The sequence below is a fragment of the Myxine glutinosa genome, chromosome 1, assembly GCF_964187855.1.
Source record: "Myxine glutinosa chromosome 1, kmMyxGlut1.1, whole genome shotgun sequence".
NCBI classification, from domain to species: domain Eukaryota; kingdom Metazoa; phylum Chordata; class Myxini; order Myxiniformes; family Myxinidae; genus Myxine; species Myxine glutinosa.
In genome coordinates this window covers 84,202,497-84,218,780 of record NC_136261.1, presented here as the reverse complement: position 1 = coordinate 84,218,780, position 16,284 = coordinate 84,202,497, and the positions used below count along the sequence as shown (strand labels likewise).

General features: G+C 43.0%; 1 protein-coding gene across 1 annotated transcript; it reads left to right on the top strand.

The window, feature by feature from the left end:
- The first annotated feature begins 12,981 nt into the window (after nt 1-12,981).
- Nucleotides 12,982-14,988, top strand: LOC137424452 (doublesex- and mab-3-related transcription factor A2-like). Its single transcript, XM_068111961.2, has 2 exons — nt 12,982-13,516; nt 13,985-14,988. The coding sequence occupies exons 1-2, from the start codon at nt 12,982-12,984 to the stop codon at nt 14,986-14,988; spliced, it is 1,539 nt and encodes a 512-aa protein (XP_067968062.1).
- Nucleotides 14,989-16,284: the final 1,296 nt, after the last annotated feature.

Genomic DNA, 16,284 nt, shown 5'->3' with positions numbered 1-16,284 from the left:
ACGGCACCAAGGCGCACGCGGCCCAAAGTGGAGAAAAGGGTCATGTGGTTAAAGTGGCACAAAGGCACACTCACGGCGACTGGGAAATCAAATGGCACCCTCCAGGTATGAACTTTCACTGTTCATGGTCGGCGAGCCGTAAAGTAATCGTCAAAAGCCTCGGTGCACACACACACCACAGATACGTCTGAAAGCGGTGGAAACGGTTGATGAAGCAAGGAAAGTCTGCTCGACGCACGAAGTGCACGAGCCAAAATGGCCGACGGCTCGTGGTTCTCGAGTCGTCACGACCCAGCGATGATTCTTTGGAATCTGACGCCACCTGACACGCAGGGTGATCTGTCACTGCAATAACAACTTTATCGCAGGAATTCCTTTTTCCCAGGAAACCTAAAGTACGTGACTCTTGCTCGACAACGTTCGTTGCAGACTGCAAAGCAACCAGCTTCTTCTCTGACTCCTTTGCTCGCCGCCCCTTCCTCTCCCCCTCCTTGTCTTCCGGTTCGGGGTCCTGTATCATTTTAAGTTAACCTTTTTAACTTTTAATAACTGTTCATAAACAATAAACCTTTGGAAGACAATAATAGTACATAGAATCAGAAATCTTTCAAGTGGAGGAAAACCACAATAGCGGAAGTGACGAATCCGTAACAGGCATCAAACTTACCATTCCCATATCCAGCTTGTATTAACAAAACAAAACGTGCATCACATACTATTGTACAAATATTCGCTAACACCAAGATAACACAAATACTTTCTCTTGGATATCCCTTCATTCCACAAAATTGCAATTCGGCAGAGAATAATCCAACACTGATAGCGGCGCTACCATTTTACAATGGTCCCAAGACAGCAGTTACCGTGCCTACAGAGTGAAAGAGAAAATACCTGGAACTTTGCTTCAAAAAGGGACGAGGAGAAGAAGAGGAGGAGGGAGACAAAAGGGGAGGGTGGGAGGGGAGAGAGAAAGAAATAAAGAGCGAAAGAGAGAGAGAGAGAGCGAGGGAGCGAGAGAGACAGAGAGACAGAGAGAGAGACTGTTTCCTTTTATTACAAGAGTACAGAAAATCAGTTATGTTCAGTCATAAAGAAACAAAACACAATAAAAATGGTCTCAAGGAAAAGTTATTATCAAATCATCATCATCAAGTGTGCATATGACATCATTAAAAACCCACTTTTCTTTAAAACATGTTAAATTCTTGTTCATTTTAAAAAACCGGTACTCTAGCTTTAATCTTGCATTTACAAGAGCCTTAAGGGTGAGCAGCACATCATATGACGAGTCAGAAGCATTTCCCATTTTTTTCTTCCTGGATTTATAAATTGCAAACTTGGCCTGGCCAATTAAAAAATTCATTAAAACCACATTTCTAAGGGAAGACGGTCCTAAAACACCATAAATAAAAACATTGTGATTGAAGAGGGAACCAAGCTTCACAAAGCGTTCCTGAAGGAATGTAAAAAGAGGTTGCAATCGTTCACACTCAAGGTATATATGCGGTAGGATTTCAATGGATGCACAGAAAGGGCATAGATTAGAGTTAGCAGTAGAAAACCGGTTCAGTAAAACATTATAAGGTAAAATCCAGTGTACAAGTTTCCATTGAATATCTCCAACATACTTTGGAGTAGGCAAGAGATAAAAACTTCGCCAATTGGGGCAATTGGGGAGTATTGGGGGTAAAACATCCCGCCATCGAAGCCTCGGGTGCTCAGAAAATGTTTTTGCGTATAAAATTTTAACGTACGCGTTGTACAAAGTTTTCTTTGGAAAGGCGGGAAGGGATAATGCAGTATCATCAGGGCTGTTCAGGCCAGGGGACAGATTAAGTGGCGGGCTGAAGACTAGGAGTTTGGGGAAGTCACCCGCTGTTTCCTCGGGGGAAGGGCCAAGTTCCTCGCAGGTATTACGATACGTTGTGGATATCCCTTGAAGGAACCGAGAGATGATCCTGACAGATTTTATTCCGGTTTTTTGTGCCACAGCGGCAGCACTCAGCCGGCAGCTCCCAGACTCTGTCATGAGGTCTTTCACTCGCAGCAGCTTGGCATCAACAAAACGTTGAACGAGTCCCCTATTATTCAAGCTGTTTTCCAGGAAGGGGTTGTAGCATAGGGGCTCATTCAACAACATTTCCATGTTGTATGTTGCCATTTCATGGGAAAAGGACAGGGCTTGCCAGGCGTTCATCACCCCTTGGTAAAAGGTGGGCAGCAAGGGTGAATCGATTTGATGAGGGTTCATCAAGAAAAGTTCTCGGTCGTAACCCAGCTTGCATGTAAGCTGCAATATGCAGTTAGCCAGAGGCCTCCAGAGTAGGGCTTCATCTCCATATACAAGTTGGCGCACGATATGAAGCCGGAAGACCATAATCCGGCTGCGGATATCAATAAGACCTTGGCCACCTTCAGTGAGTGGTAAGTATGCCACGGGGGGTTGGAGCCAGTGTTTCCCGCTCCAGAAAAAGTCGACAATGCTCTTTTGCAGTGTAATAAGAAGGCTCCCGGGCGGTTGTAGGCATATCATCTTATGCCATAGCATAGAGGCGACAAGATTGTTAATGACGAGAATTCTTCCGCGGTATGAAAGTTGAGAAAGAAGTCCTTTCCAGCGGGCCAGTTTTGCCATTACCTTGTCCGGTAATCCCACCCAGTTCTGCTGCTCAAAGGTGTTGTCTCCTAGGAAAATACCGAGGTATTTAATGCCACTTTTCTGCCAGTTCACTCCTCCTGGTAGGACAATTGGCGGGCAATCTCCAGGTCCTATCCAAAGGGCTTCACTCTTCTTCCAGTTTACCAGGCCTGAACAAGCCTGACAATATGTCTTTAGTGCCTGAGCCACCGCAGTGACGTCAGCACTATTTTTTATATAAATACAGACATCATCTGCATTGGCAGAGACTTTTAGCGGTGTGGTAAGAATTGATCCAGTGAAGCCAGAAATGTGCGTACGTAATTGGAGCAGAAGAGGTTCGATGGCAAGAGAGTATAAAAGTCCAGATAGCGGGCAACCTTGCCGTACTCCCCGTTGTACAGCAATGGGGCTACACAATACTTGATTAATTTTAAGAACACTGGATATATTACAATACAAAAGTTTAACGTACGAGATAAAAATAGGTCCAAACCCAAAATTCTCTAAAACTCTAAAAAGGTACATGTGGTCAATACAGTCAAAGGCTTTTCCTTGGTCAATGAAAAACAGACCAACATTCATATTAAAATTGTTACAAAACCGAATGGTATCACGGATAAGAAAGATATTATTAAAAATAGTACGTCCAGGAATACAAAAGGATTGATGTTCTCCTATTAGTACATTCATAAAAGGTTTCATTCGATTAGACAAGGCTTTGGCTAAAATTTTATAATCCGTACATAAAACAGAAATAGGACGCCAGTTCTCTATAAGTTGAGTGTCCGCTTTCTTAGGAATTAAGGTGGTGACTGCTCTCCGGCAACTCCACGGCAATTGTCCATCCTCTAAACATTCATTCAATACCCGCAGTAGGTGAGGTCCAATGGCGTCCCAAAAAAACTGGAAAAATTCACGAGTCAGCCCATCCAGTCCAGGGGCTTTATCAGGTTCCAAGGCCTTCAAGGCAGCGGTGAGCTCAGGTAACCTAAGAGGCTCCTCCAACTGCTGCTTCTGATCCTCCGCCAATGTTGGAAGGTTAGAAACAAGTTCCGATATTGCATCCTGGTTAATGTCATGCCGCATAAACCGTTGTTTAAAATGTTTCCGGGCACATTCCCTGATTCTGCCATCTTCATAAAGGAGTTCCCCATCATGGAGCAAGCGTGTAATCATTGACGAAGAGGCCCCCCTTTTAAGGCTGAAGAAGAATTTGGTTGGAGCATCAAGGTCGTGTATGTACCTCATCTTCAGGCGCAATGAAGCATTTTGTGCTCGCCTTTCGGATATGGAATTCAGTAAGGCCGTTTTTCCATGAATTTGTTGCCTCATTCCCTGGTAGCTCACACTTGCAGTTCCCTGAAGCTGTTCCTGTAATTCCAGGATTTCATCTTCAAGTAAGGTTGTGGTTTTTCGTTCCTCTTGAACACCATACGCACGATATTGTTGGCAGAACAGTCTGATGTGCGTTTTGGCATTATCCCACCATTGTCTGAGGTTTGAGAAATTCCCTTGGGAGGCAACTAGAATATTCCAAATTTCCGGAAAAATGTCCTTAAAGGTACTATCATCAAGTAAGTTGTTATTAAATTTCCAAAAGCCACTCTTGTGTTTCGGGCAGGGGGCAGAAATTTTGAGAAATGTTGCGCTGTGGTCCGAGAATCCTGATGGGCAAATTTTGGATGACAGAACGAGGCGTTCAAGTGGAGGATTAATATAAAACTTGTCCAAGCGAGCAAGTACAATATTACCCTGAATGCATCGACACCATGTGTATTGCCTGATTGATGGGTGCTGTACCCGCCATATATCTGTCAAATTCATTTGTTTTAAAAATTTGGTGAGAGGGATTGTGGAGGCAGGATGGGGCTCTGCACTGTTCCTGTCTAGTTGGGGTTGAAGGGTGCAATTAAAATCTCCACCAATACAAACATGATTGTCTTGGTTTTTTAGGGCGTTTTGGCTGTCGAGGGACGTTAGGTGTGTCCCAAGGGCATTAAAAAAAACTCGTCGAGCTACAGGCGTACTTGGGGCATAGATATTAAAAATAGTATAGAATTTTCCACAGTAGTGGAATTCTAGGGATGCTAGGGATCCCTTGTGTATTTCGTCGAATTTAAGCGATGAAGGCAAAAAGGCGGGGCTAAGAATTATTGCGACACCGCCTTTGCGGGAGTCACCGTTATTAAAGAAGGACAGGCCGGGGAAGAGCCTACACCACTCTGCGACACTGCAGTCGTTGGCATGGGTCTCTTGTAAGAGGGCAATGTCAACTTTCTTCTGTAATAAAAAATCCCTTACTTGAACTTTACGGACAGAGCTACATCCTCCGTTAATATTCAAGCTACAAATGGAAAAACTCATTACAGCTATAAGGAGGAGTGACCACCACTCAATTTTTTGATAGCAGTTCATTCTTAGCTTTTTGCAACCACTTCTTTAAACGGTGACGTTGGGAGGAATTGAAATTAAAAACGTGGGGCCGTTTTACCATCAGTCTAGCGGAATGTATAAAATCAGGTAGCTCCGGAAAAAAGGTTTCTATAACAACATTCCTTTTTCGGAATGTGTCCTTAAGAAACCTTTTTATCTCGGAGGGAGGGATTGGAGGGGTTTCTTCTTCCTTAAGGCTACCACATTCACTAACAGAGTCATCTATATCAGATGGCTCAGATGGTGTGTCACACTGGTTTTCATCATTTATCTCCTCACCGTCATCACATCCCTCCACGTTATCGGATGGGGCATAGTCCATAGAGGGAGGGGATGGGGAGGGAGAGAAATGAGCCATCTTCAGGGGAGGGGGGGGAGGGGGGGGGTACTAATTTTTGCGGTTCAACCATATCAGTTTCTAGGTCAGTAGACAAGGGTGAGGATTCATCCACATCTATGTCCTCCAATACCGAGAAACGATTTTCTGTGACGAGGGACAAATCTAGGGCAGAGAGGAGGGGCTGTCGGTTTTCAGTTGTAGGTTTTTTAAAGAGATGACCGTTTTCATCTGTTGTTTGCAGATGTCTTTTTCCTTTTGGGCAGACTAATTGAAACTCGTCCTGGTTAGTGGGAAGAGATTGCAAGGGTTTGGGGGGAGGGAGGACGTGATCATCGGGAGGGGATTCCCATCGGCTACCACGGCGAGAGAGGTAGGATCAGTTATAGCAGGCAACAAGCTGTGATTGGACGATGTCGCCTGGGGGCTGAGATCTATCGTTAACAGGAGATGGCTGCAATTAGATCCTTCAGTAGAGGGAGGGGCCCCTGTTTCAAGGGGAGGGGAAGGGGGTACGGCGGGGGGGGTTTGGATTTGTGGTAAGAGGGCTTGGGTCGGTGGTGGACAGATTGGGATCAGTGGTGGTAAGGCTTGGGTCGATGGTGGGAAGGTTCGGGTCGGTGGTGGGAGGGCTTGGTTCGGCGGCGGGAAGGCTTGGTTCGGTGGTGGGAAGGTTTGGTTCGGTGGTGGGAAGGCTTGGGTCGGTGGTGGAAGGGTTTGGATCGGTGGTGGGAAGGTGGGGGGGTTGCTTATTCCGGGTTCGGAGGGGAGGTTGTACTTGTAGAGAATTCTCTTTTCGGGGGCAGTCATGCTTAACATGCCCAAATTGTCCGCCGCCAAAACATTTTAGAACGTTGGTGGACACTTACACTGTATATTCGTTCTGTTGATGTTTTAATTTTATTATAAGGTTTAAATCCTTCTGGGAATTTTTTAAAATCATAAACACTTGCCGCCGGAATGAAACCACGTGCCTTAAATCGTTGTTTCGTGACCCGAACGGAATCATGGAGATACGAGACACGATGGTACCGTATCGGGACAACTCTTTAATTAGTACATCGTCGGATACAAATGGGGGGCAATTTGATATCACGACTTTTATCGCTGGGCTATCTAGTGGGGAAATCATTACAAATAAATCTGGATCGATTGTCAAACCATGTTCGACAATTTGTGGGACACAATCCACGTCGGACAAAAAAATAACGATCCGCTTGTTCATCCGCGAAGCGGCACCAACCTTGTCGATCCCGACAACACGACCGGTTGCGAGGACAACGTCCTCGACACTAACCTCACGTTCCGGAGGTACACAAAAGAACCCGTGCTTACGGGTCAGGCTCTGAAAGGCCGTAAATCGAGATAGTGCAGCTGCCATGCTGGAACAGCTGCACTTACAACCCCTCCCCAACTCGGGGAGGGTGAATATATAATATATTCTTCCCTACCCGAACTCCGGGAATGGGAAGTAATCAGACCTCTCCGATTTCCCTAACTTCGGAAAAGGGAGGCAACAAAACAAACTGAAGGAAAGATAAACGAAAGGAAAAAAAGGAAATAGAGGTTTAAGATGAAGGAGCAAACACCGATCGGGCGACGCCCAAAAACGGCGAACCCTTACCAGCGATCACCCTGTGCTCTCCGGCTCTCTCTCCCGTCTCAACGTATATGGGAATCACCAGGAAGACTCCACGAACAGGCACAAGGACACAGAGGGGGGAAACGGGGGGGGGGGGAATGGAGCAACAACACAGAGCACTCACAGGCCTCCACAAGCAGACGCCATGGCAGTACAACCAGCATACAAACGGCCAGCAGGTGGCGACAGAGAGAGAGAGAGAGAGAGAGAGAGAGAGAGACAGAGAGAGAGACAGACAGACAGAGAGAGACAGAGAGAGACACACAGAGAGAGAGAGAGAGAGAGAGAGAGAGAGAGAGAGAGAGAGAGAGAGAGAGAGAGAGAGAGGATCTCGACAGAATGGGGAGCGGAAAGCGAGTAATGATCGCTGAAGGAGTGAAGTCAATCTCACTGTTGAGACAGACTGTATAATAGAAGGAGACCGATGGGGAAGCAGATCAAGAGGAAAAAGATGGAAAAATGGCGGGAAGATTTATTCACATGATTACAACCAAGCTCAATTATTCAGTGCACCGCGCTCTGACTCCGAGATTTATAGACAAATGTTTTGGGGTAAACAGAGAGACCCCCGCTTGTGGGCTGTTTGCAATTCCTGATGAGACTGTTCGTTCCGACACCAACATTGATGCATAATTAACGGTTAAAAAAAACATCCCATACATTTTTACAGAAAAAAACCCACAAATGTACAGTATGACAAACTCCTCAACAAAATATTTTGCACACATGTTATATCGGATAAATAAATCATTATACAGGAGAGAATGCATACAGTGTAATTTACAGTATGGCCAGAACTATCTTTAACTGGAGAGCTCAACATACAGTATGGTGTGGAGAGCAGCACAGAAACATACTGAACAGTACGGTTTGTACAGTAACAGAAATCACAAGTTTATAACTTCAACATGCAATACAATATAGAGAGCAGGACAAAACCATACTGCACAGTATGATTTATTACACGGCACAGTGCAGAAATAATTAATTTAGAATCATAACTGTAACGTGTAACAAACAGTACAGTATATGTTTAATGGTTCGGTACAGAATTCCTAAAGTGTCAAATTATACAGTAAGTTTAAGTTTAACATATACAGCAGAGAGGCTGTACAATGTACAGTGCAGTACAATTTATCCTGCAGTAAACTATTTACCGTGTAGGTGATTAAAAGTACAGTACCGTACGGGGAAAAAACGTGCATTAAACTGTACAGAAACACATCGCAATCAACAGTGCAATATTCGATACGGTCTAGTCCAGTTGGACGAGTGTACAGTTAACAATGGGTATAGTATATGTACTGCATTGTAATGAACTATAGTTTACATTGTAGTTTACGACAAAAAATTGATGCCAATAGTCAGATGGTTAAAATGGTGTCGTCGAGTGTTGGCGGAAATCCTGTTTTTTATTTATTTATTTTTCTTGCATTATTTATTTATTTCTTGCGGTTTCCTCAAGCGAAACAATAGCCGATAAATGCTTTAATTGTTTATCTCTGTTTCATTCACTCCGCTCTTTGCTTATTGTAAATATAACGACAATAAGCCTGGGCGTGTATCGACCGTTGTGAACCACCTATAAGCCCCTTGTGAGCGACTGTATTGTGTTTCGTCTCTTTTTCTCAACGTGCACTTGCTTTTTGTGAAACCTTGTTATTCTTTTATGAATAATACATTAAAATATCTGGAGGTATTTTAAACCTGCGCTTTGTATTCTGGCAATGTACACAGTGATTCATTATAAATCCACGCAAAACCACTTTTTCTATTTGCTTTTAATTACCCCTTGATATATCGAATGACACTTTAGACCAAGAAAGCAAATACCCTTGTGTATGGTATTTTATTATCATGCGCGGTGCAGCCTTTGCCGTATACTTGGGTAAATGCGTCGTACGTATGTATATGTATCCAAGTCCTGCTCCGTACTCGTTGCGAGGAGGGAGGGACGGGAATCGGCAGAGTCGACTCGCTTGTAAAGCAAATCTATGGCGCTTTATCCGTTCATAGAGTAGAGGAGCTTGCTGCGTTTAAGCTCTCCTCGACATGGCGCCGACAAGGCGCTCGTTTTCCAGGTCAGTGCGTTCGGTTTCTCCCGCGCACAAAAGCGTCAGAAGAAAGCTCAATGGAGGCGCTCTTAGTTTAACGCGCGCCATATGGGGCCTGCCAGCCCCCAATGCGTGGCTACATAAAATATATTTGATAAGCAATCGATTCAATATGGCTCGGGTGTGTACGACCGCAACTGTGAGCGCAACGCGCGGAGCTCACGCCGAGACGCTTCTTCTTCTGCAGCACACGATGGGAAACTGTCAAACTGTCGAGCGCGAAGCGGCACATTGGGAATACTTTATTGACTGTAATAATGTTTGGATAAAATCCACTTATTAGGTACGGCACCTGTTGCGGTGTTTCGGGCCGCTTCATATATCGTGTCGGATTTCCATGAGCAGGTAAATGCGCAGATGCTTGGTCAGGCCTTGCAACCACCGCGGGCTGCGCATACACCGTAGATTTGCGCTAATGCTCCCGTCGATTTGGCAGCAATTCCAGTTCACGCTTGATCTCGACTCACTATGGTTAGCCGTTAATTGCACAACTTTGTTGTTTAATGTACAACACTCGTGCACGCGATCGCACCAATGATCGTCCCACACCTTGCAGAGTGCGGATTGTAAAAGGATTCTGTTTATAATAACCAAGCTGCGTGTCTTTGCCCGCCATGGTTTTGCTCATTTATTTATTCTTCTCGGCAACGTGTGAACGTATCGTTGAAACTTTTGAAATTGCCACACGATTGTAGATAACTCACAGTCTCTAATTACGCACACCATGTTATATATGTATGTAATATATATGTATGTAATCTATATATATCTGTGCAATGTCTGTCTTGTGTGGTGTTGTGTTTTCACTGAACTACTCCCTCAAACTTTTGTGAAATCCTACCAAACTACTGGTATGCACATATCTCTCCCGTCGGTATGTCATAAGGGTATTTCTTTTGAAAACAAATTCCAATTTTAATTTTAATTTTTGGAATTTTTTCGGGAATATATTTTTTTCAACAAGTTTTCAACGTCAATTGTTTATAAAATGTGATATCACGTATATTACAAATACATTTGTGCAAAATAATTGTTTGAATTATGATTGGTTTAAACCATGACAAAACGGCAACTCGGGTACAGTCATTTATCTATATATATCTACACATCTGGGCGGTGTCTGTGTTGTCACTTACCGACTCCCTCAAACTTTTGTTTCCGTGGTTGTGAAGTGTTTTAAATAACGTTGTGGTGCTTTTGAATCACGTGATGGTTAGGTATTTTGAATTATGTAGTGGTGAGGTGTTTTTAAATGACGTGGTGGTGAGGTGTTTTTAAATGACGTGGTGGTGAGGTGTTTTTAAATCACATGGTGGTGAGGTGTTTTGAATTACGTGGTGGTGAGGTATTTATAATTACGTGGTGGTGAGGTATTTATAATTACGTGGTGGTGAGGTGTTTTGAATTACGTGGTGGTGAGGTGTTTTGAATTACGTGGTGGTGAGGTGTTTTTAAATCACATGGTGGTGAGGTGTTTTGAATTACGTGGTGGTGAGGTGTTTTTAAATCACATGGTGGTGAGGTGTTTTCAATTACGTGGTGGTGAGTTGTTTTGAATTACGTGGTGGTGAGGTGTTTTTATTACGTGTTTTATGGCTATGAGGTGTTTTAAATTACTTGGTGGTGAGGTGTTTTGAATTACTTGGTGGTGAGGTGTTTTGAATTACGTGGTGGTGAGGTGTAATCGTCCTAAACATCCAGTCTGCACCTACCCCCTCCCCTATGTATGTGCTGAGGGGTTCTTTCTTGAAAAAAAAAATTCAACCTAAATTGCCTATAAAAATGTGATATCACAAACACAACAAATGCATTTGTGCAAAATAATTGTTTGTATTATGATTGGTGTAAATCATGACAACACAGCAACTCAGTACAGTCATTATCCTCAGCTAAAATAAGCCCGTTCCTCAGTAAGGACGCGAGGCGAGGCGAGCGCAGCGAGCCCAGCCAAGCTAGTATATATATATATATATTTTTTTTTTATTTTTATTTTTTTTTTCATATGTATGTGTGTATGTATATATTCTATATATATATATATATATATATTATATATATACATATATATATATATATATATATGTATATATATATATATATATGTATATATATATATATATATATATATGTATATATATACATATATATGTATATATATATATATATATATATATATATATATATATATATATATATATATAGAATATATACATACACACATACATATGAAAAAAATTATATATATATATATATATATATATACATATGAAAAATAATATATATATATATATAATATAGATATATATAGATATATATATATATATATATATATATATATATATATATATATATATATATATATATATATATATATATATATATACGGTATATATACATAATACATATACATATGGTATATATGTGTTATATATATATATATATATATATATATATATATATATATATATATATATATATATATATATATATATATATTATATATACATACATACATACAGTATATATACCCACACAATCAATCATGAACCTGCTTTTGGGTTACATAAATAATTTTATGGGAAGTACAAATATAAATACAGACGTTAATGTTAAGATTGTTGCAGATATATTTTGGGAAAACATCGAGTTTCGTTGATGGATGTATTATGTCAGAGTAGTTTTATTTTCGGGGACCGACATGCACATGACGACCGCTCATCATACAACGCGGGCGTTCAAGAAGTTGTCTGAAGCAGGTAGTATTTATGTTTATGGTCCACAAAGAAACGGCATTTTATTTTATTTTTCAAAAACGGAAATATGTATTAACGGTAACACATCTGATAACTTTTTTTAATGCCATATATAGGTATGTGTGTGTGTGTGTGTGTGTGTGTGTGTGTGTGTGTGTGTGTGTGTGTGTGTGTGTGTGTGTGTGTGTGTGTGTGTGTGTGTGTGTGTGTGTGTGCGTGTGTGTGTGTGTGTGTGTGAACGGATGGTTGCGTTAGCGTTCGTGGCACGTGCACCGCCTCCGCGGACATGGAGCCAATAAAATAAACGATATTTACAGTCAGGATCGATCGCTTCTTCATAAGCTTCACGAAGGCTGAATGTCACGAAGCACGAGCAGAGTGCGCGACTCGTACAGGTGCGTAGGTGTGGCCCGGGTCGTGGTGCATGCAAGGTGAATGTGAAAGAAACGAATGAGATATTTTGATTTGGGCCTATTCAAAGTGCAGGCAACATGAAGTTGTGCATGTAGATCGCCAATTCCTTCATCGTGCACAACCAGGAACGACGAACGTGCTGCACAAGGAGCGTCGTGCGCTCGTTAAGCGTTTTGCGCCTTTATTTACGGTCGCGCATTAACGAGGCGCCGCAACAGTTTATATTCGCTCCCCGGGACGCCGAGTAATTCTTCCCACACTGACACTAATATAACGTTGAATGGATTGTTTACGATATAAGGGGCGGAACAATATTTAGCAGACTGTAGCCAATCAGAGGCTCCATCCCTCCGAGCCATGTGTACACAGGACGACCAATGAGAGGCCGAGCACTTTAGAAACACATTGAAACTGACGATTGTAAACTTGAACGCCATGAAAAACGATACCTCCAACAATCCGCGGCGCATTGTTGCCGGGATCGTTTCAAAAAAGCGCTCCGTGATCGATTACTCGAGTATCGAGACGTTTTGAAGAAGAGGAACTCAAAGAGAACCTTTTCGCCTCCTTTTGAGCCCCCTCCGCGCCGCCGTCGGTCGAGCGACCTTTCCCGTCGGACCAGCGGCCCATTTTGCCGTGGAGGCCCCATGGAGGACAGGCCCGAGCTGTCCGTGACCACGAGCATGCACCCCGCGACCACGGCGGCCACCGCCATCCCCGTCTCCTTACTTCGGGCGCCTTCGGGGTTCCTGCTGCGCGCGTCGGACAAATACCAACGCACGCCCAAGTGCGCTCGCTGCCGCAACCACGGGGTCGTGTCGGCGCTCAAGGGCCACAAGCGCTACTGCCGCTGGCGGGACTGTCTGTGCGCCAAGTGCACCCTGATCGCCGAGCGGCAGCGGGTCATGGCCGCGCAGGTCGCTCTGCGCAGGCAACAGGCGCAAGAGGAAAACGAGGTCCGTGAACTTCAGATGTTCTACGGTCCCAGCGAGGGTCTTGCGATCGCGGCGGCCAACGGGATCATTCCCCCAAGACCCGCGTACGAGGTGTTCACCGCCGAGAGCCAGGAACCCGGTAAGAAGGTCCCGGGTTTCACCGAAAGCTCCACGGGTGATAAGGACAAGCTCTCGAGGAGCGCATTCTTGTTAGACAACCGTGCAACTTCAGACAAATACATCGACAGTATTCCCACCTGCTGGGACACGGCGAATATTCCCCTCCCCCACCAAAAAACGTTAAAACAAATTATTTTACATCGTCGAATTGATTTGTGGACGAAAATTAATTGTCCCTGTCATTCATTAATTTGTTCAAGGCAATAACTGAAATGCAGAAAACGTTTTAAACTTTTAAGTTGATTTATCTCCTTTTGTGCAACTCTAACGATCGTTCGGTATTTTTAAGCCTCAAGTTTATATTATATATATATATATATATATATATATATATATATATATATATATATATATATATATATATATATATATATATATATATATATATAATATGTATGTGTGTGTATATATATATATATATATATATATATATATATATATATATATATATATTATAACTTCAGTATGACTTACAGCAAACAATGGAGTTCCAATGTAATAACGATCACATCGCTTTTATTCCCGTGAACCTCAGAGCCCAAGAGACATAAACCGGAGGCGGTGAGCACGTTTCTTGCCACCAACAATGCCTCTCCGCACCTTGAAACCTCGGCGACGGACACCGATTCCCTGGCAGCCTCGTCCCCAGAACTTCCCATTCAAGGAATCTCGTCTCCCGATCTGCCACTCGTGTCTTCCGCGGCTTCTCCGGTCCAGAGGGCGGTCCCTGTTTGTGCTCGATCTCCTGCCATAGTCCTCCCTGGTGCTTCACCAATGGACGGGCGAGTCTCAGCCGGGAATTTGAGTGAATCACACCCTGCATCAGATGCTGGGAGTGCTGATCGAGATTCGTTTTCCGGGTCTCCGAGGTCGCGCGATGATGCGGACGCTCCGATTCCAGTTGAGTCGGTGGGCGACGTCAGGCTGAGTTCCCGAGGGTTGCCCCGAGTGGCAAGCGCCTCCAGAACCCCTGCGGAGCTCTTGCGACGGGTCTTCCCCACACACCAGCGGTCTGTGCTCGACGGAATCTTGCACAATTGCGGGGGAGATGTACTGAAGGCTATCGAGCAAGTGCTAAACCACCGTGACCAGAACAAGAGCGGACAGCAGATTCAGCAGTCGCAGCAGCTGACACAGCATCAAATACAAGCACAGGTTTTACCGCAACAATTACAACAGCAGCCATGCACAGCAGCGAGTCTGCTGCATCCTTCGATATTGACCGCCGGAAAGACTCTTGCAGGAGTCAAGTCTGCCTTCTCACCGTTGCCTTCCCGTTTTAGCCCTGGTGACGCGAGTGCGTACCAGCTTCCACCTCAGCTCCAGGGACTGAGTCCATTGCACCTTGCGTACGCAGCCCACAGCAGAGCTGGACTAGCAGCCTTCATGAGTCCATACTCCACGGGTGCTTTCCTGCCCACCATTGGCCTACGTTCTCCACTCGAGTATCCATTCCTGTCGCAGGCCCAGCACAAAGACCAGAGCTACCCAAACGGTCTTTATGCCACGCTTGGCAATAACCCTCCGCCAAAGCCATGATCTGTGGAATGCATATGTACGTATATATATATATATATATATATATATATATATATATATATATATATATATATATATATATATATATATGTATATATATACACGTTGATTTGTTTTTATGTACCATACTCTTTACAGAGTGTTGGTGCTTACGAAGCATTTGCTCGGCAGGGGTTACACTGGGTGGTTTTGCCATTGTGTTCCCCACTGTTGACTCCATGTTCTATCCTTTTAAATGGTGAGTTTCAAGCAAAGAAGTGCACACACCATTTTCAAAGACTTTGGTATGACTCGATCGGAGTTTGAGCCACCTACCCAAATGGATGCCCACAACAGAGTGTAATATATATATATATATATATATATATATATATATATATATATATATATATATATATGTGTGTGTGTGTGTGTATATATACATATACGAACCGTCTTTTGAGACCGAATTATGCAGGGGATTGTAATATTTTGGACTGATGTGGCAGAATAAAATTTACGTTTTTATTGAAATTAATTGCATTTACACTGGTTGGCTTTTACTTTTTTGCCATAATATAAAAATGAGCAAAATAGTATCTTCCTCCTGTTTGAATCATTATATGACATCATTATGCATCTTTTTGCAGCCACGCAAACACATTCTTTTCTTACCAATTGAAAGACAAAAACCTTTTTTTTCATTATACATGAAACAAATATTGGAGATTTTATTTTAAAGTCTGTCATTTAAAAAAGTTCTTTAATCCAAATGTGGAAATGTATAAACACCTTCACACCCGAATGCTTTAACTTCGATATCAAAAGCGTTACTTTCGTCATGCTCTTTAAAAAAAAAAATTTCCACCTATGGCGTAAATTGTGACGTGAGTGCGTGCATCCTTAAACCCTGGGAGCATATCCTAAAAGTTCTTAGCCAAAAACACAAAATGCGTTAACTTTTCTGCCTAAGCATTAAAAACAAAACACGTCGTGATGGTGAATTTAGCTTTCTATCAATTTGAGAGGGAAACGAAATGTTTTCAAAAGCGTGTACACTTCACATTAATCTTTGTATCACGTACAAGCAAACGTCTATGTGAACAACTGTCAGAGGAGACATTTGTGTAAAAATTCTCCGAACATGTGATGGGATTGCCACAAGGCAAGACAAGTGAAAACGTCCGATTTCTTGTACGGTCATCATTGTCATAATCGTCAAGAGAGCAGGGATTGTCGTTACGACCCTCGGACAGCAGCTTATGGACCAATGGTATTTCAAATGTGTAAAACATTGTTTCCTTTTGTTTCTTTTCA